We start from the raw sequence: 21,559 nt of genomic DNA on the forward strand, positions 1-21,559 counted from the left end.
TGGTACACCATATGTGATATGTCACATTTTTCTAGTCTAATTGTAACTGAAAGCCTAGAAAGACATATAAATGGGGATCCCAGAGTTATCTCTTGCCCTTTATATTTTGTAGCAATTATATATTAAATGATAAAAGAATCACTTTGGGGAATTCCAAACTCCTTTGGACTTAGGTTTGTTTGTAAAATGAAAGGCTGTATTTCTGAATTCACCTACATGATTCTGAGCTATAGAATGTGAATCTTGGATTGGCTCATTGTATTTGTGGGAATCAATATACATCTATCAAAATTCACTCTAACATCTTTATGTAACAAGCTACATACTATTTCCTTATGCAAAAGTTAATTTTGTTTACCTCCTGGAAAAAAAGATGGTGGATAGTGAAGATGGTGAAGTTCAGGTGGGTTTTTAAATATATTGTAGAATGATCTTATGTTTTAGAGTGAGAAAGACCTGGGTTTCTGCTACTTAACATATGTGTGTAACTATGCAAGGTACTATGGATACAAGCTCAGGGAGTTAGCCAGAAAATGCTTCCATATGTAAAATGCCTAGCATATTGTTATGAGATACTCATTAATGAATGCTAGCTCCTTTTCTTGTTTTATTGGACAAGTGAAATGCCTTCTGGAAAACTAATACTGAAAATTTTGGGAAATTATTTAAAATAGGTAGGGATGCCTGAGTGGCTCAGTGGGTTGGGCCACTGCCTTCAGCTGGGGTCATGATTCCGGGGTCTTGGGATTGAGTCCTGCATCCGCATCAGGCTCCTTGCTCGGCAGGGAGCAATTTGTCTCTCTGACAAATAAATAAAATCTTAAAAAAAAAAAAATAAAATAGTTACGTAGCTGAGTAAATTACCAAGTTAGGTGTTAATAAATAAGAAAAACATGGAAAGGACTACTTTTCCTACTGTGTAGGACAACTTTGTTTAATGTGAAAATTTTCTGTATTATTAGTTATGCTGGGATTCGAAGAGTTTTTATTAAGTTTCATAATAAATTTAATGTGATACTGAAATTCTTTTTATGTTAAAAGATTTTAGAGACTGTCTTATTGAGGAAGAAGGAGCTATAATCAGAAATTATCTTGATTAGAATCAAGATCAATTTTACATGAGTTAATAATGCACGTGTAACTTTCCTATTTGAGTAGCATCAGCAGCACTCATAAGTGGATACCTTTGTTTTGCTGACAAGACAGAAGGAAAATAAAAAACTGTAGCAAATGATCAGGTAATGCCACTTCTTTAAAAAACTACAATTCTAGGGGGTACCTGGCTGGCTCAGTGGGTTAAAGCCTCTGCCTTCGGCTCAGGTCATGATCTCAGGGTCCTGGGATTGAGCCCTGCATCAGGCTCTCTGCTCAGCAGGGAGCCTGCTTCCTCCTCTCTCTGCCTGCGTCTCTGACTACTTGTGATCTCTCTGTCTCTGTCAAGTAAATAAATAAAATCTTTAAAACAAAAACAAAAACAAAACTACAATTCTAAAGGTCATTTCAAACACCAGACTTTTATCATATGTATGTTTCTATTAATTTATAATACCAGAATTGTCATCTCTTTTTTTTTTTAAGTTTCAGTATAAGACTCTTACAAAGTGACTGAATGACATGCTGCATTGTTAATGGACACAATTTGTATAATGTAATTTGTGCCTTTTTTAGCTGAATGAATTTTTTCCCATGTAGTTAAATGCATTTATTAAAAAAAGGAGAGGTAGAGTACATTATAATTCCAAGGAAATTTTTATATTAAAAATGCCAGTCTTTTTGACTTACATTGGAAAGGGTCTTATTTAATACCTGAACAAGGAGATTCACAATGAAGGCTGAAATCTTGTCTAATTACCATATATTTCTAATTACACATTATTTTAAGCTTGTGTATTTTAAACCATGGTTACACAATTATTGTATAGGAATATATTGAAGGTATTACCTTATTATATTTACTAGACTTTGGTTTAATTCTCTACAACTTCAAAATAGTATTGTGATAGGAAACAACAGAATTATTTTTTACTGTGATAAAAATAAGCTCTGAACTGAGTCCTTCACTGTATTTTTCGAAAGAACTCACTTCTTATGAGAAAGTGTTCAATATCATATAGTTAGGAAACCATTATATTATTACAACTTGAATTTTTTAACTATATCCCAGTATTTTAAATATTTATGTGTTTCAGGATATATGAAATTAAACTACACATTTTGATCATATCTTGACTACAACATTAAAAATAAATAAGACCTTCAAGTAAACAGGTTTCCAAATCATATTGCCAGTGTACGTGAAGCTATAGCTTTTCTCTGAAGACTAAAAGCTCTGCTTGTTTGGAAAAGTCAGTGATTGATTAGGTCTTTATAAGCAATTGAGGTTCTGTTCTCCTTCTAAACGTTCCTTTACTAATTTTTCCAAGGAGAAAAGATGCTCATCTGCATCTTCTGGCACAAGGTTCCTAATTGAATTTGCAAGTTCAAAAAGATATTCTGTATTTCTTCCACTTGGACCAGCTGCATTAAAAATTTGTTCAGCAATGTCTTCTAGCGGTGCAGGACCAAGATAATTAGGATTATCACATGTTCCAATATATAGCAAAACAGTGAATGGTTTTGTTGTGGGATCTTTTGGATAAAAAATGACTGTTGTGGTCCTGTAGCCTCCTTTCTCTCTGAAGTCAAGGTATGCTTTTACTTCTTCTTCCTTTCCTACTGGCAGTCTATAAGCAACACCCCAAACACAACCCTGTTGAGAAATGAAAATATAATATTTAGTATTTATAGGGCTAACTTAGCTGAAGATACATTGTGCTCTCAGAAAGTGTCTTATATATTCTTAGAAGTCAATGTAGTTTTGCATTACTTAAAGTGCACCTAGAGGTACAAGCTCAACAAAGGAGGATGCCATTTAGTATTCTGAATGGAGTAATTTACAAAGGATATTTGAAAGTTTCTGCAATGATAAAATGAACAAATAAAATGAATTTGCTATGGCCTTAAGTAGTTGATTAGTTTCTTTCAGAGCTTTTAAAACACAGAATCCTTTCTGCAAACAAGGGAACACCTATTACATAAAAAAAAAAAAAAAAAAAGTGATGCTGAGCTCTAGCTGAAGCAGGTTGGGGTATCAAAGCCCTCTCAGCCAGCACCCAGCATTATATCCACTTATGGTAGGCTTCAGAGTGGCTACAACACTCCATGAAGCAGTTTGGAAACTACTGTCCTATACAATTAGTGAAATGTTTATGGATTTAAAACCTGAGAACTCTATTTTTAATGACCAAGTGAAGACCTGGTATTTTTTATTTCAGTTCCACTAGTTAAAAGACATAATTTTTAAAACTTAAACAAGGATAAGTAACCTAGCGTACAAGGAAATCATTCCAAATGAAGATTTTTAAAATGCTAATTTCTTTCATTGTTTAGTTTGTCCACACAGTATTGGTAAAAATAATGTATTTTGGCTGCAAAGGTTTTGTGTGTGTGTGTTAATACAGTATCTGTGCTATAAGCAGGATTTACAGTTCGTAGTATAGATTTTCTAGTTTATTCAATCTTTATTAACTTTAAAAACTAAACTTTAGGTTGCTAAGTATCTTCTTGAGTTAATTTGTCTATAGAAACGAAGTGCTGTATATTAATTTTAATTAAGAGTAACAGTTACCAGTTTGAAGCCTTTTTTTTTTTTTTTTTTTTTTTTTTAATTAAGTAGGTTCTGTTCCCAATATGGGGCTTGAACTCAGGACCTTGAGATCAAGAGTCAAATGCTGTACCCATGGGCCTAGCCAGGCACTCTGAAGCCATTTTTATATATGCTTTTCTTAATGCAAATTATGAAAGCATTTCATTTCACTATTTCACCTATTCATCAGCTGTTGATAGCTGCCTATTTTTTGTACATCAAAGTTCTTTCCAAAGTTAAATTCTTAACTTCAAAATATAAAAGTTTGTATCTAGACATCTATGAAATGATTGAAAATATTTAAGAAATAGACAACTATTATGTAATTATGTTTTATAGTGCTCCAAATCTCTTTAAAAACCTATTTGCTATTAGTAAAATTAGGCCATAAAGAAAGTGATAATTCCTGACTGGGATTTTTGCTGAGAATGGTAGACTTCTAGCAAATGTGATGAGTTTTAAGGGTTCCATTTGAATTTTAGTAGCAGTCTGGCTGTCTGAGGGCTGGCTCCATCAATTCTTAATCAATAAACTGAATAAGAAAATTAAAAAAAAAGAAAAGAAAATGAGACTATATGCCATTTGGTTTTATTTTGTTGTCTACTTGTAGTCTGCATTCCAACTTTTCCCAGCAGTTGAAAAGAAACATAACAAATACAGAGAGGAATTCTAGACCTAGTGTTCAAACTGTCTGTGATGGCTGTTAATAAAATTTCACTGATTATTTTAAACTGAGAAACATGTCAACATTTTATATGATTAAAGACTATACAAAAAAGAATAATTATACCATACCCCAGGATCTTCAACAAGAGTCACAACTCTTCCAGGCTGTTTTAAAAAGAGTAAAAAAAAAAAAATTTTTTTTTCTGAATCAGTTTTTCAACTAACCAAGCATTAGCAATTTATTGTTGACATGGAGTATTTTAATTTCATTTGTTCATACTAAACACTTTCTTAGCACTTATTTTTTATGATAAATGTTCAAGTGGCTTAACTAAGAAAATAATATACCTTACGTTTTCTAAAAGATTCCCTTCAATTTGTGTATATTATGTTCATTTAAAATTGATATATTAGGGGCGCCTGGGTGGCTCAGTGGGTTAAGCCTCTGCCTTTGGCTCAGGTCATGGTCCCAGGGATTGAGCCCCACATTGGGCTCTCCACTCAGCAGGGAGCCTGCTTCTACCCGCCCCCCCCCCACCGCCTCTCTGTCTACTTGTGATCTCTGTCAAATAAATAAATAAAAATCTTTAAAAAATAAATAAATAAAATTGATATATTAAAATACACACCTGTGACTAAGTCTTATCTAAAATAAAGGTAAGGGAAGAAGCAATTATAAATAAAAATTCTGGTCAGATTATTTTTTTTTTTTTAAGATTTTATTTATTTATTTGACAGACAGAGATCACAAGTAGGCAGAGAGGCAGGCAGGGAGAGAGGAGAAAGCATGCTCTCTGCAGAGCAGAGAGCCCAATGTGGGGCTCGATCCTAGGAACCTGGGATCATGACCTGAGCCGAAGGCAGAGGCTTTAACCTAACACTGAGCCACCCAGGTGCCCCTTCTGGTCAGATTCTTATAGTTCTGGTTTTTTTTTTAAGATTTTATTTATTTGACAGCGAGAGACACAGAGAGAGAGGGAACACAAGCAGGGGGACTGGGAGAGGGAGAAGCAGGCCTCCGGCTGAGCAGGAAGCCCTATGCAGGGCTCCATCTCAGGGCCCTGGGATCATGAACTCAGCTAAAGACAGACACTTAACAACTGAGCCACCCAGGCACCCAGAATCCTATAGTTTTATTAGGTAACATGCTCTTCCAGAGTGCTTTCCTCTAGTAGGGAAGTAGTTCTCAAACTTCAGTGTAGATCAAAATTACCTGGAGGGTTGATTAACATATTGCTTAGTCCACAGTCCCAGAATTGCTAATCCTGTAGGTCTGGAGCTCTCTGAGAATTTGCTTTTTTTTTTTTTTTTTTTGAAATACGCTTCCTACCTAGTGCCAAAGGCTACGTATCTATTGACATGTTAGCATCATTAGTTGAGAATGCTGAATTGTAAGCATTTTAACATTTTTGTTTTAACATTTGTTTGCCCACTGTCCTGGTACACACTCTCTATAAATCATTCAGATATTTGTGTCATCTTCATTACTGTTTCCTCTAGTCTTTGTCTATTTGTATAGATAATTTGTAATCACGGAAAACATAGGATTTTGGATTATATTTCTTATTTAATTATGTTTTCATTTTAGTCTTCTCTTACATTTTAATAATTGTATAATACTGTATTATCAGTGAGCTATAATTTAAATATTTTTGTGTTATTGGGCATTTAGATTTTACTTGTTTTCTCTTTAAGAAAATGCTACAATGAGGATACATATATTGATGTAGGTATTACCATATTACTTTTGACTTCAAAGTGAATTAGCAGCTATTTGCTGAATCCCTAGCTATGTTGTAGAGAAAATAAAACCTTGATTCTTGCTTTCAAGAGCTTATATTGTAATTCTGGAACATGAACTTAACATGTGAAATAGAGCACACTTAAGGGCTAAGATATATAGTATGAATGCAGTAAGAATTCTGAGTCTTGGGTGGTCAGAAAGGAAGACAAAATTCTGGCGAAAGGGCATAATTCGTAAGTGTGGTCCTCAAGTGTGGACCTAAAGGCAAGACTGACTACACAGGTTACGTGTCTGACTTTAGCAGATGACCCCAACATATAGAGAAGATGATCCCCAAAAATAACTGGCGAAACAGGATAGTCAGATTTGAAAAGCCAAGGAATGGAGGTGAAGTTAGGGGACAATGGAAAATAAGAAGCCAGTGACATCTGGGAGAAATAGGAATTTAGGAGCTACTGTAGCACTTGAGGAGTGGATGACTTGGTATGATAAAAGAAATGTTTGGGAAAGAGCTGAGTGGTAAAGTGTATAGTATGCAAGTTAGAGTGGGATGGAAGTAGACTCTTGAGTAAGAAATGTTAGAGGTCCAGGTGACAAGTTCTATACTCCCATTTTCCTTGTCTCCCCTTATATCCAGCCCAGTCATCAATTCTTAGTAGCTCTATCTTTTGATTCTTCTGCATCTGGTTCCTCTGTATCCTTCATTGGCTTCCTTAGCGACCTCACTGCCTGCCTATATTTTGTTTACCTCTAGTTTGTTTTCTTCTTGACCCTGGAATAACTTTCTAGTGCAAAAATTGGGCCACTCGGGGCGCCTGGGTGGCTCAGTGGTTAAAGCCTCTGCCTTCGACTCAGGTCATGATCTCAGGGTCCTGGGATCAAGTCCCGCATCGGGCTCTCTGCTCAGCAGGGAGCCTACCTCCTCCTGTCTTTCTCTGCCTGCCTCTCTGCCTACTTGTGATCTGTCTGTCAAATTAAAAAAAAAAAAAATCTTAAAATAAAAAAAAATTGGGCCACTCACTCCTGTGCTTTGAATTTTTCAGGGTTATAATATTCTACAGGATAAAATAAAAATTCCTCAGCATAACTTCACACCTCATTTCTTACCACTTTCCCTCTCAAGCTGTACTGATTTATTTGTAACTTTTACAAACATTCATATCTTTGTATATATCAGTACTCAGTGTGGAATGCTCTTCCTTTTATATCTCTGGAATATCCTCCTGCCATTCCATCCTTAAAGGCTTGGCTGACTCCCCAGGAAACTCTGTAGCAGCTCCTTCTCCTAAACTCTCATTTCTCCTTTTATACATCACTTCCCTGTGGCACTTGTCAGGTATTGTTGTTTGCATAGGTGTATCCTACTTGTATATGTAAGCACTCAGTAGTAACTGTTGAAAGAGGGAAGAGTGGTAGAAAAGTCCTCGACTTTAGGTGGTGGCATATTTGAAACAGAAAACAAGGAATCATTTTAAGGGGAAATAAATGGACTCCCTGTGATTGCTTATAGATGATACAGACATGGACTTTTGGCACTACTGATAAATTTACTTGGAAATATTTTTTTTTTAATATTTTCTTTTTTAAAGATTGATTTATTGGGGCATATGGGTGACTCAGTGGGTTAAGCCTCTGCCTTCGGCTCAGGTCATTATCTCAGGCTCCTGGGATTGAGCCCCGAATCCACCTCTCTGCTCAGCGGGGAGCCTGCTCCCCCCTCTCCCTGCCTGCCTTTCTGCCTACTTGTGATCACTCTCTGTCAAATAAATAAATAAAACATTGAAAAAAAAGATTGATTTATTTTAGAGAGAGCATGCGAGTGGGGGGAGGGGCAGAGGAAGAGGGAGAGCATCTCAAGTGGACTCCCCACTGAGCAGGGAGCTGGCTGCGCTGTTATCACCACCCTGAGGAATGACCTGAGCTGAAATCAAGAGTTGGATACTCAACCGACTGCGTCACCCAGGCACCCCTTGGAAATATTTTCTAAAACTTAAACTTTTTGTCCCTAAAATAAATATGTTATTGAGAAACAGTGTCCATTTGTAAATCACATGAACGCTTTTTGGGGAGATTGAAACTAAAGAAAGGGTTTTTGAAGCAGAATAGGATTAGAAGTTATCATGAAATATGGGGCATTATGGGTGCTTTGAGTAATGAGTTATTTTTCTGATCTAGACCTAGAACAGAGATTTAGGAAATGTTCATGATTATCTCTTGTGTTAAAATGTTTCCTCTTTTTGAAATTGAAATATATTCTCTCTGCTGTGAAAAAATGTTCACATTTAAATTAATCCTTAATTTGGTGAGATGCTACGAGTTTTGTTATATATAGATGAGATGCTTAATAAAACTTAGGAAGAAATTAAATATGCTAAAAAAAGTATGATTGAATAAACCAAATAGGTTTGGTATTTTTCACACAAATGTCACATTGCAGTGTGTGGAAATGAGCCTAACATTTGTTTAGTAATATCACATTTCATGTGTACTGATGACTAACTTACTAGGAGCATATGTTGCTATCAGAAACATAGTCCTATAAAACATCCATGTCATTCTTCTAATTTGCTGGATATCTCTGTAGCCTTTTGTATTCTTGTTTAACAGTTAAGATTTATATAAAGCTAGTGATCCACTATAATAAAAAATATTAACTAAAATAATAATGTTCTTTCCAGCTTTATTTTTTTTAACAGAACAGTGTACTTAGAAAACGTCTGTAACTTAGACTTTCCTTTAATTTGCTATGTTGGATCCTTTAAATAAAAGTAGATGTACAGGGGTGCCTGGGCGGCTCAGCGGGTTAAAGCCTCTGCCTTCGGCTCAGGTCATGATCCCAGGGTCCTGGGATCGAGCCCCATATCGGGCTCTCTGCTCAGTAGGGAGCCTGCTTCCTCCTCTCTCTCTCTGCCTGCCTCTCTGCCTATTTGTGATCTCTGTCAAAGAAATAAAATCTAAAAAAAAAAAAGTAGATGTATAACTATTAGCCATTGCAGTCTCCCTGTCCCCTAACTTACCTGCCCTATATTTTAGTAAATGTAAGTTTAAAAAAAATACTGGCTTTTATACCTCCTTTATTCTTTTAAAGAATCATGAGCTGTTGCATTGACTTGACAACTTCTTATTGTTCTATTCTGACAATGTACATATCTCCATGTGCTATATAACAAATGCATATTTGATTGAAACTAGAGTAGTAGGGCACCTGGGTGGCTCAGCATCTGCCTTCTGCTCAGGTCCTGATCCCAGGGTCTTGGAATCATGCCCCACATTGAGTCTGCTTCTCCTTTTCCCTCTGACCCCTATTCATGTTTCACTCACTCTATCTCTTAAATAAATAAATATATCAAAAAACCCCCCAAAAAACCTAGAGTAGTAAAATATGCTATTAAGACCATATTTCTGGGGCTCTAGGGTGGCTCAGTCGATTAAGCATAGGAATCTTGATTTCGGCTCAGGTCCTCATCTCAGGGTGGTGAGATCAAGCCCCTCATTGCACTCTGTGCTGGACATGTAGCCTCTGGACAGATAGCCTGCATGCACAAGGTTCTCTCTCTCCCTTTACCCCCCCCCCCCACATTTGTGCGCAGATGGCTCTTTCTCTGTCTAAAAACAAAACAAAACAAAACATAAAAAGCATATTTGTAAACATTTAACTCTTGGTCATTAAAATTTGAAGGCTGGGTTAAGGCTTTTCTCTTCAGAATAGAAGTTTTAAGTGTTCATATCTGACAACTCAAAAGGCATTTTACTTTACTTATAACTTTTGTTTTATTAACAAGTTTCACTTTACTTAACTCTTTAAAGTCTTAAATATTGTTCTATAACATTCTCTTTTTAAAAAATGATTTTATTTTTAAGTAATCTCTACAGCCAATGTGGGGCTCAAGTTTACAACTACGAAATCTCTACCTGCATGCTGTACCCGTTTTACAACATTCTTGAAGAAATTTTTGCCATTAAGGTTCTGTTGTCCTACCAATATGCATTTGCCTTGCTCCTCTGCTGTTTTCAAGTTATCTGCCTACCTTAAAGCCAATTGTGTTTTGGGGCCAATATTAATTTCTTTTTAAAAAACAGTAATCAAGCTCATATTAACTCTCAGAATACTTTAGAGAACATATAAACAGTAAACAATTTTGTACCCTCCCAAAAGTTAGGAGATTAACTAAAACACGTATTTATGGTATCTAAATTGTTACCCAAAACTTAGTTTTTCTTGTGGATTGGTTGTTTTGCAGCCAATACAAGTCTGATTTGCATAAGCAGCTCACTGCTCCTCCTTCCTAGACATATTTTGGGATGAATGTCTTTGTATGACCAAAAAATGGATCAAAGAACTTATATTTCACATTCATAATTCAAAAGAGAAACATGGAGAAACATTAAAATAATTTTGGATATAGTAATGAGTACGGTGTTACTCAAATTACAAACCAGGAACTCATTTAACTTTGTTGGTACCTGACAACCAAACTAAGTGATTAAGGTTAGCTCCTTAATAACCGGAGATAATTTTGGAAACTAGTTCTGTGACCTTAGGTGTCATAAAATAAAACCTTTGGAAAGATACAAAGAAACCTCTGAAATAACATGCTCGTTTAAACTGAAACCAATGAAAGTCTGCCAGAATGCAGAAATGCCAACAAATTTAACTTTTAAAAAGTTGAATGTGCGAGTTGATTTTGGTATTTCAACTCCGTGGTGCCACGAAGATTGATCTTCCCGCCTGTTTTTTTTTTTTTTTTTTTGGCAGAAGTTGCCAAGAGATGGGGTCCCCTCCCAGCACGTCAGCCTTGTGCGAGCTTGTGTGCTTGTGCCCACGTTTCCTGCTTCCTCAAGAAACTATCCACCCGCATCTCAAGTGACTTCGGAAGGAATGCCCTTGGTTTGGGAGAGAGGTGGGGGGCAAGTGGTAGAGGAAGACGGGACAGATATAACAGCTTTATTCCTAACCCACTTGCTCAGCCCTCAGAAGCGTTGGGGTGTAGCTCTAGCAAAGCTGGGCCAGGAGTTGGGGAGCGGCGCTCCGAGGGCAGTAAGGGTGGGGGTACTGGTTGGCGCCTCACCTTGCCGGGGACCCCGCGATGGTCGGTGCTTCCCTGCCAGAAGCGCCTGTTGTAGCCCGTGATGTATCCGACCATCTTGTCCTGATAAGGGAAGTCCACCTTCCAGATCAGGGACCCATAACCAAAAACCCACATCCTTCCCTTGCTCCTCCGCTGCGGTAGCGGTCGACCCTCAGCTGTGGTCTCTACGGTGCCGGCACCAGCCGGGACTGCTGCTTCCCCGACGCAAGTAACCGGCTGGGCGGCCGCAGGCGCAGTAGCTGCACTGTCTGCTGGTGGGAGGGGGGGCGCAAAGCACACTGGGACACGTAGTTCGAGGATCGTCTTCCGACTTGGTCAGCGTTATTTTATTTCGTTGCTTAGGGTATCAAGTAGCATTGACCTTCCGTATGCTACGCAAAGGATTCTTTCGTAGTCTCTGCAACTCACCCTAACCTTCTGGTGCGTCTATGCAGAGGACTACAATACCCACAGTCCTCTCCTGGGATTTGTGACTTGAGGTTGGAACTGTCCTCTTTTGAGCGGGTACAAGGAGAAGCGCCTCGCCTGTAGTCGCTGCGGATACAGTCTAGATACCGGCAAGAGATATACGGGCACCGCGTTTGGCACGTAGGAAGACATTTTGTTCTTTGAAAACTGGGTTTCTGCCAACAGCAGCCAGAGGAGCGCAAGCTGTGAATGGCGTATTTGGCTTTATACTTAAAAAACGGTAACAAAACGAAACCAAAAAACGTCTGCCTGTCTTCCTTTCACATAAAGCAGAAAGTTTACCACAGAACTTTTACGACTATGAAAGAGCTATTGTTTCAACTCATTTAAATTTTACGCGCAAAACAACCTTATTCATCTTCAGTATTCTCAGCTGCTCACTCAGAAAAGGGTAAGCAAAGGTTCTTGCCTCATGCACAGGCTTTAGAAGGGATATGTGGCACTTAAAATTGAATACAGAATTTGAGGTCTGTGTGCATTCTTCTGGGGGAGTAGCTTTATAGCTTTCATGAGTTTCTCCAACAGGTCAAGGTTCTAAAAAATGTTAAGATCTGCTGGTTAGAACTACTGCTCCAAAATATTTTTTTTAGGGAAATCACTTGGACCAACACGGCTGTGTTTCTGAGTGTAAAAAGAGAAGCTTTAGCAAATTCTTGTTCTCTCTTGAGGATTTATTTCTATTTCATAGTCTTAAACTACATGAAAGAATTTTAGAACACCCAGATTCTAAGAGTATTATTTGAACTCTTAAGAAATCAGCAGGAAACTGATACAAAAACAAAACAAAACAAACTTAGCTTAAGAATCACCAGGACCTTTCATTTATTACCCATGTTTAAGTTTCACATTGCCTGGAATGGTTGGTTTCTACCAACTCTGAACTTTTTCGAAAAATTTCAAATATACGGAAAGAATTTTAAAAAAGTAATGTCATCACTCATATACTCTCCACTTGGATCCAATAACTGACATTTTGCCAGTATATTTTTTTCTCTATACTTTTTAATCTAAAACATTTGAAGTAAGTTGCGTGTGTTATTTTTCACTGCTAAATACTTAAAGAATAAGGACTTTCTCCTAATAACCACAATGCCATTATCACATCTAAGAAAATTAACAAAACTGCATCACCAAATATATATTACATATTCAGATTTCCTTAATTGTCTCATAATTGCTTTTTGTAGCTGATACTCTGATACTTTTTTCACCATCCAGGATCCATTTAAGGTTTATACATCACATTTGGTTGTTTGACCTTGTACTCATTTAGTCAAGAGCATGTGAAGGCTTTTATTAAAAAAACATCTTGTATACAGTTGCGTATTAACTAGTTGGTATTAAGGGTTGAGGGGAGTGATTATGCTGTGATAGTGCATTTCTTTTGGCTTCTCCTTCTCTTAAGAGGTTCAAAGATATTACCCAGTTCTGATTTTTTTTTTTTCAGGTTATTGCCTGTTAATCTAGATCCGTTAACATTATTTGTAACTGTGAGAAAAGCCAGTAAATTTGGAAAGGGATTCATACTTGTTTTTCCTCGAATGCTCTTTTTTAATGTCTTTGGAGGGGTATTCTTATGTGTGTGTGTGTGTGTTTTTCCTACATAGAAACAGTTCTTTTATTAGATGAATATGCCATAAATTTGCCGTATATGTGTTGTCTTTTCTTTTTTGTGAAACTTGGATATAATGGCCTTAGCTGGGAATTAGCATCTTTCAACAAAGTGTAGCCTAGCATTCAAGGTTCTCCACAGTTTGGCATTCAGCTACCTCTGTAAGCTCCTTTTTCTCCTGTTCTTTGTTTAGCTAATCCTCCTTCAAAAGTGAGCTAATTGTTTCCCTTATTCACTGGCCCTAATTCATCCTTGCTTGTTCATTTACATAATGTTTGTTGTGTTTTTCCTTTTGCCATGGAATGCCCTTCTCCCCTTTTTCTCATTGTCAGATCCTCCCCGTACCAGCTCACATTCCTCACAAATTTAAGTAGTTTCTCCCTTCTTTGACTACCCATGAACTTCTCTTGGAGTACTTTCTTCTTTTTGTTTTGAATAACATGTGTTTATCATTTCTCTGAGTCTGTGTCACCTTTATATCCACCACATTACTTGTGGCTAGTTGATGCCCAGTAAATAACCGTCAACTGCATAATTAAATGTGTAGTAAAAATATTCACTTTCCTAGTAAGGGACCTGTTGATCCAATCAGACTTACCCTTAGTGTAGTGTTAGCTGTTTGGCGCACTAGAGAATCTACTTCTGCAGTTACAGCTTTCTATTTAAATGTGACCATGGATAAATTTAAATTTCCTATAGGAAATTCTATGCACTTTCTTTTAACCTCTCCTTTTAAAGATTTTACTTATTCATTTGACAGAGAAAGAGCAAACACAAGCTGGGGGAGAGGGGTAGCAGAAGGACAGGGAGAAGCAGGCTCCCCACGGAGCAGGGAGCCTGACTTGGGGCTTGATCCCAGGACCCAGGATTCCTGGGATCATGATATGAGCCAAAAGCAGACATCCAACTGACTGAGCCACCCAGGCACCCCTTAACTTCTTTGAAACCTTCATTTTCTGGAAAAAGTATTTAGAAATGGTTCTAGAAAGTTTTCACCTGTATTAGACTAGACATGTTGGCATTTCCTGAACCACCTCCTAAAATCATTAGAAAAAATCAGGAAGGCTGGGCTAGGAGTGCTACTGTGAGGGATTGCCCCTTGGGAGGTAACTCTTACCCTGAGAATCCTGAACCTTAGCATCCTAGTGTAATTAACAAGAAACTGTCTTTGTGAGAATCATATACTGAGAGCTATACTGGGGGAACATAGAATGAACTTTAGAGGAAGATGATGAGGAAGAGGCACTAATGCAGTCAAGAACTTTCTAAGCTGGTATAGGAAAGCTAGACTCATCTTTTTATGATGCTCTTGTTCATTTCAGTATATTCAATATATTCCATCAGTGGGACTGTTTCATCAAGGAAAGAGAACATGAATGTTAGCCTCTTTTGGAAAGGACAAGAGGAAAAACTACAATTTTTACTTATCTTCGTTTTTCCCTTTTGTTCATTCCTTTTCTAGCTTTTTGGGATCTAGCTTTTTCCTGGAGAGGACTGCAAATTAATTCTCGAGGCTGAGCATTGCTGTTAGTTAAATAGCCATCTCTATGTAATAGAGTACACATTTGGGATTAACTGCAGGTGTTTTAGCCCCTTCATCTACAAGTTCCAGTGAAGGCACTTCGGCGGATACGAACAGGAGCAGAAGCTTGCAGGAAGGAGCTGCTCAGACATTTCCAGAAGTGGAATGATAGAACTCGTGAAACTCTCTTGATATCTTTAATAAGAGCATTCCAGGGAATCCCAATTCCCCAGAGACACTTTGTGGTTTAGGCTCTAGAATAGGCTGTGTCTTGCCAGGTTGCTTTCTCCACCTCAGGATTTTCCGCAGCAGTCTTGTGACAGATGCAGGACAGGCCTGCTTCGATCTGCTAATCTCTAGGAGTGCAGAGTTGTTTTATTGTCTATAGTGTTTTCTTTCTGCCTTGTTTTGTAGACTGGTCAAAAGAATGGATTTCACAGAGGCTTACTCTGACACATGCTCCACCGTTGGACTTGCTGCCAGGGAAGGCAATGTTAAAGTCTTAAGAAAACTGCTCAAAAAGGGACGTAGTGTTGATGTTGCTGATAACAGGGGATGGATGCCAATTCACGAAGCAGCTTATCACAACTCTGTAGAATGTTTACGGATATTAATTCATGCAGGTAAAGTAAATTCAAGGAATGGGAGGCTGGGCCTACAAGCTGGATTAATAAAACAAAAAAATGGTAATATATGATTTATTAACGGTAGTGTTTGTTTTCTTTTTCTTTGACCATAAAAGAACTGCCTGTGCATTATTAAGAATGGTAAGATTGCCTGCCTTGGGTTATATAAGTATGGTGTTTCAGCTGGATATCTATAAATGTTGTCCTTGATACGTAACTTGCTGTGCCTGGCCCATTTTTACTGTCTGAGCTCTTTTTTTTTTTTTTAAGATTTTATTTTTATTTATTTATTTGACAGAGATCACAAGTAGGCAGAGAAAGAGAGAGAGAGAGAGAGAGGAGGAAGCAGGTTCTCCACTGAGCAGAGAGCCTGACGTGGGACTTGATCCCAGGACCCTGAGATCATGACCTGAGCCGAAGGCAGAGGCTTAACCACTGAGCCACCCAGGCGCCCCTGTCTGAGCTCTTTTAATTAAGCATTTGGTTGTTACTAGTCATGTTTATTCCTTCTTCCTTTTCCAAACAGAAGGAACAATGTTACTGGAATTGAGGGTGTGTGTGCTTTGGTTGAATTAGTCTTTTTTTTTTTTTTTAAATACTTTTCAGTTTTGTTAATTTCAGGACTCTTTCCAATTACTTTTTGTATTTTTTTTTTTTTTTTTTAAATCTGAGGTCACGTTAGAGAATAGGATAGACAAGGTCCCTGCCTTTATGGTGCTTAAATTCCTATCAGGGGAGACAGACAATACCTAAACATTTAAACAAGATAATTTCAAAATGTAAAAGTTTTGTGGGGAGAATAAAAGGGTAATGGGACAGAGAGTAGCCATGTGCTATTATGTGCATCTCTTTCCAATTCTGTCTTCAGTTGACTTCATGCTTGTAACCTGAGATCAGTCAAGTGGGAATATTTACATGGCAGAAGTCAACCCGTACTATAAACCAAAGCTGTAAATTTGAGCTTTTTTTCCCCTTTCTGAGAGCCAGTGATATATTTGTCAGCTCACTACTGAGAAAAGGACTCAGTAAAAGAGACTAAATGAGATTGTGACAGGAGATGGTGGGTGGGGGTGTTGGGGATCATGGTGAGTGAGCATTGCTTTTTAACAGTCCTTGTACTAGGTACTTGATTTACATTGTTTAATATGTACCAAGGCTCAGAGAAGTTGACTTATCCAAAGATTACATAATAAAAAAGAACCCATTTGATTCTAAAGCCGACTTTTTTTCACTATAGCATGCTTCCAACCTTTAATCAAAGTAAACATTTTTTAGCATCTAGGTAATTTAATTGAGATTGAATGTAACACTCTGTTGTAACAGTCAGTGAAGCATTTACATTTCTTCGATCATGGGAATTCTGATTCTTCCCTGTGTACTTGTCATCACAGGTATAGCTACTCAAAATTTTGACTTCTGGTGCCATATTTCATCAGAATTACTAACTCATGGCTTCATGGGTGGGAAAGAAAATAATTCTTCCATTTTTGGGGGGCATTGATTTTTATTTGTTTTGTTTTAAGGAATGAGGGATGGCAAGGCTAAATTCCCCCAGTCCTAATACAGGAGGTTCATTATGACTGCTAGGCCCGTGTTCTAGAGTCTGGTATAGTTGACTCTTAGGAGGTAGTAGAAAAATAGACTTTATGCCTCAAATTTTAAAAACTTGATATGCGTTTTCAGAATTTGAAGTTAATTCTATAGCTTGAGTTCCCAGACTAGTGATAAATAAAGGCATGCATTTAAATACTCTTTTCTAGTCAAAAAGGTCAATCCCAATTTTTTTCTCCCCACACCAGGGTAGTAGTGTTTATGTTACATTTTTTTCTATAGCTGCAGAATAAACTTAGGCATGCTTTTGACTAAATGTATTAGAATTGGTTGTTCAAGTCATTTGTGTTTTCTGTTAGAAATTTTAAGGGTCACTTTCATTTTTAATGATTATTCTTTTTTTATGCTTGATGTTTTAGGAGGATAAGATACCCACATGTAGTTAACTATCGTGAATAGTTGATATAAATTGTCAAATAAAATATTCTCACTGTATTTTTATTAGAGTTCACTGTTATGAAACAAACTTTGGATAAATCTGATTTACCTGTAGTTTGTATACCAGGATTAGGAAGTAGGGTGTGTAAGAGAACAGGAAGCAGCTATAGGTCTCGTTTTAGGTGATGACATTTTTGGTCTCAGTCTTCCGTGATTTTGGTTGTTCTTTGTAGTTGGAACTAGTGCCCAAAATTCTGTCAGATCTGATTATTGATTAACTAGGAAAAAACTGGAATGAGGCAGAAAGGCTATATAGCCTATTGGTCACTTTAAAAAATGTTTTATATGTTCTTATGGCCCATCCCCCCCTTTGTAAATTAACTAAAGTCCATAGTTTATTCAGATCCCCTGCCTTTATTTTAATTATTTTATTTTATTTTTTAAATTAACATATAATGTATTATTTGTTTCAGGGGTACAGATCTGTGAATCATAAATCTTACACAATTCACACTGCTCACCATAGAATTAATTTATTTTTTAAAGATTTTGTTTATTTATTTGTCAGAGAGAGAGAGAGCATGCACAAGCAGGGAGAGCAGCAAGCAGAGGGAGAAGCAGGTTCACCGCTGAGCAAGTAGCCTTATGTGGGACTTGATCCCAAGAACCTGGGATCATGACCTGAGCCAAAAGCAGGTGCTTAACCAACTGAGCCACCCAGGAGTCCCTAGATCCCTTGCCTCTTAAAAAAGATAACAGTTTAAACTTACCTGGATGATTCAAGTTCAGGAACATTGACCAGTGAGGAACGGTAGCTGCTTACTTTGTAAAAGGTCTAGCTAGCGTATAGCTACGTGTGAGTATGTATTTTATTTTTTGTTATGTTTTATTTGCCACCACTTAGTACATCATTAGTTTTTGATGTAGTGTTCAGCGATTCATTAGTTACGTGTAACACCCAATGCTTATCACAACATGGGCCCTCCTTAATACCCATCACCCGGCTACCCCATGCCCCCAACCCCTTCCTTCTGAAACCCTCAGTTTCCTGGAGTCCATAGTCTCTCATGGTTTGTCTCCCTCTCTTATTTCTTCCCCTTCACATTCAATTTTCCTTCCCTTCCCCAGTGGTCTTCTGTGCTGCTCTTTATGTTCCACATATGAGTGAAACCATATGATAAATGTCTTTCTCTGCCTGACTTGCTTCACTCAGCTTAATCCCTTCCAGTTCCAGCCATGTTGATGTGAATGGTGGGTACTCATCCTTTCTGATGGTTGACTAATACTCCGTTGTATATATGTTCCACATCTTCTTTATCCATTCGTCTGTTGAAGGGCATCTCGGGTCCTTGTGAAGATGTATTTTATTATATTTTTTAAAAGATTTTATTTATTTATTTGACACAGAAAGAGAGAGAGATCGATCACAAGCAGGGGAAGAGGCAGAAGCAGGTTTCCTGCTGAGCAGGGAGCCTGATGTGTGGCTTGATCCCAGAACCCTGGGACTACAACATGAGCCAAAGGCAGATGCCCAACCAGCTGAGCCACTCAGGTGCCCCTGAGGATGTATTTTAAAATAATGATGAAATACAGGGGTTTTTAGTCTTTAGGAGTGAAGTAAGGTCTCTTTTGCTTATGCTGACAGTAGCATCTTTTATATCTGTACCAGTTAACTTGGTATTATGGGTTAATCTTAAAAGTTTCCAAAGCAAGTATGACATTTCTGTTATTCTTTATACTTGCTATATACTGTGTTTTATTTAATTCATAATTCTCTTATCCTTTATAGCTCTTCTGGTATACATAGAGTATCTTTTATTATATAATTTCTATCTTCTTGAACTTCATTTAATATTAGTGAACTGCCAGAGATTCTTAAAACATACCTTTTATTAGTATGCTAAAGTTATGGAAGTGCTCAGGCCTACACAAAAAGAATGGAAGCATTTTAGATATTTAGAAAGGTTGTGCTTTACTGTCTCTTCAGTTTAGATCCAGAATCTAGCCTAGGGATCATACATGGTCTTCTCATTCACATTGGAGAAGAGCATTCAATTGCGGTATGGATTACTTAGAAATTTAATACGCATGTATATTTTTTTCACTATAACTTTCTATTTGAAATATTAATATAAATAACAAATTTGCTTGTCTTCTTTCTTGTACTGGAAGTTTATGTGATAGGTACTGAGATTTTGTGCATTTTTTCATCTTGGAGGACAATAATGTCTTCAGTGGCCATTAATCATGCCATTCAATATTAAACCACTTACTAATTAAAGGTCACTTAAGGGCGCCTGGGTGGCTCAGTGGGTTAAACCTCTGCCTTTGGCTTAGGTCATGATCTCAGGGTCCAGGGATCGAGTCCCACATCGGGCTCTCTGCTCAGTGGGGAGGCTGCTTCCCTCTCTCTCGCTGCCTGCCTCTCTGCCTACTTGTGATCTCTCTCTGTGTGTCAAATAAATAAATAAAATCTTAAAAAAAAAAGTCACTTAAAATCTTGTAATTAACTGTAGCATATCCACCAATAAATATTTTTATTTGGCAAATATGTGAACTAATTTGTAGTACTTTTCATTAGTTCCTGTTAGAAAAATATTATGCTGTCATACTAGGCATGATAACAGATGCTGAAGATCATTAGGTAAAGACCAGTGTAGCAGTGATGAAGAGCTGTGTTCAGATGGACCTGGGTTCTGCTAACTCTGCCACTTTATTGGTGTGGTCTTGGACAGGTCTTTTAACTTCTTGGTGTCTCTGTTTCATCTGTAAGATTAGAAATATTCCAACATTCCAGGGGTGCCTGGGTGGCTCAGTCTTTTAAGTGTCTGCTTTTGGCTTAGGTCATGATCCCAGGGTTCTGGGATGTAGTCCCATGTTGGACTCCCTGCTCAGCGGGGAGTCTGCTTCTCCTTCCGCCCCCCCCACCCCCTGCCACTCCTGTTCTCTCTCTCTCAAATAAGTAAAATCTTCAAAAAAAAAAAAAAATTCTAACATTCCAGCTCAGGCCAGAAGCTGTGGGCCATCTTTAATTACTTCGTTTTTCTTATGCCCCTCATCCAATCAGCAAATCTTTATGTGTGTATGTGTGTGTATGTATCTGTGTGTGACTACATGTAACATATATTTGCGTCATTTCTCACTACCTCAGAACCACTGAGACCTTGGACTGAGCCACATATCTCGTGGCTTACATTGCTGTAATAGCATCCTAACAAATCTGTTTCTGCTCTTGCTTCTTCCATGTCCTACCACAGTCTAGTCTTAGTGTATCAGAACCTTTTACAATATGTCAGACTAATGTCCTTCTCTTCTGCTGAGAACTCTGCAATTGCTGAGAACTCTGCAATAGCTCCTCATTTCATTCTGAGTTAAAGAACTGTTGCATGGTGTTTCATAGTGTATATGTAATGTATTTGATCATTCTCCCGTTGATAGGCATCTTGTTTCCTGAAATTTTGCTATTATAAGTCATGCTTCAGTTAACATCCTTATAACTTTGTCCACATGGGTGTGTGTTTCTATAGGATAGAGTTTGAGAAGTGATGTTACTGGCACAAAAAATATACAGGGGTGCCTGGGTGGTTCAGTGGGTTAAGTGTCTGACTCTTGGTTTTGGCTCAGATCTTGATCTTGTGGTTGTGGGATTGAGCCCCGAGTTGGGCTCTGGGCTCATTGCAGAGTCTGCTTCAGATTCTCTCCCTCTCACACGCTCTCTCAAATAAACAAACAAACAAACAAATAAATAAATAAAATCTTTTTTAAAAAGAAATATGCAAAGTTAAAATATTGATAGACACTGCTAAATTATTCATAATATTAATCAGAAAATTTCAGTAAGGAATGAAAAATGATTCAAACTAACTTGCGCAAAGACGTGTATGAGCACCAGGTGTTGTGTATAAGTATTCAATCACTAAATTGTATGCCTGAAACTGATATTACACTGTATATTAACTAACTGGAATTTAAATAAAAATTTAAAAGAAAAAGTAAAAAAAAAAAAAAAAGAAGGGGGGAGGTCCCTGGGTGGCTCAGTTGGTTAAGTGCCTTTGGCTTAGGTAGTGATCCCACTCCCCTGGAATCGAGTCCCACATCAGGGTCTCTGCTGAGCAGGGACCCTGCTTCTCCCTCCAGCCTCCACCCTACCCCGCTCG

The 21,559-nt window shown here is 37.7% G+C and overlaps 2 protein-coding genes across 8 annotated transcripts in view; one reads left to right on the forward strand and one right to left on the reverse strand.

Moving 5' to 3' along the window:
- The window catches only part of ASB3 (ankyrin repeat and SOCS box containing 3), a 106,592-nt gene that overhangs the window by 13,090 nt on the left and 71,943 nt on the right, over positions 1-21,559 (forward strand). For 2 of the 6 annotated variants that reach the window (XM_032877785.1, XM_032877787.1), the window contains exons 1-2: positions 11,685-12,044; positions 15,202-15,410. In XM_032877785.1, coding sequence (XP_032733676.1) covers positions 15,215-15,410 — 196 coding nt within the window. In that variant the 5' untranslated portion in view covers positions 11,685-12,044; positions 15,202-15,214. Of the gene's footprint in view, positions 1-10,851; positions 10,997-11,684; positions 12,045-15,201; positions 15,411-21,559 lie in introns of those variants that run through there. The other 4 variants (XM_032877789.1, XM_032877791.1, XM_032877786.1 and 1 more) reach the window with 4 other exon arrangements.
- On the reverse strand, positions 1,735-11,428 carry CHAC2 (ChaC glutathione specific gamma-glutamylcyclotransferase 2). 2 transcript variants are annotated; one of them, XM_032877793.1, is made up of 3 exons: positions 11,165-11,428; positions 4,481-4,516; positions 1,735-2,749 (listed from the first exon to the last, which is right to left on the reverse strand). In XM_032877793.1, the coding sequence occupies exons 1-3, from the start codon at positions 11,297-11,299 to the stop codon at positions 2,366-2,368; spliced, it is 555 nt and encodes a 184-aa protein (XP_032733684.1). In that variant the 5' UTR covers positions 11,300-11,428; the 3' UTR covers positions 1,735-2,365. The 2 variants fall into 2 exon arrangements, with proteins under 2 accessions (XP_032733684.1, XP_032733685.1); XM_032877794.1 differs by lacking the exon at positions 4,481-4,516.

The sequence above is a fragment of the Lontra canadensis genome, unplaced genomic scaffold, assembly GCF_010015895.1.
Source record: "Lontra canadensis isolate GAN:19392208 unplaced genomic scaffold, GSC_riverotter_1.0 scaffold61, whole genome shotgun sequence".
NCBI classification, from domain to species: domain Eukaryota; kingdom Metazoa; phylum Chordata; class Mammalia; order Carnivora; family Mustelidae; genus Lontra; species Lontra canadensis.

Coding starts and splice junctions, on each gene's coding strand:
- CHAC2 (XM_032877793.1), bottom strand. CDS start 11,299: ATGTGGGTTTTTGGTTATGGGTCCCTGATCTGGAAGGTGGACTTCCCT. Junction 4,517..11,164: donor ATCGCGGGGTCCCCGGCAAG/GTGAGGCGCCAA, acceptor TTTTTAAAACAG/CCTGGAAGAGTTGTGACTCT. Junction 2,750..4,480: donor CTCTTGTTGAAGATCCTGGG/GTATGGTATAAT, acceptor ATTTCTCAACAG/GGTTGTGTTTGGGGTGTTGC.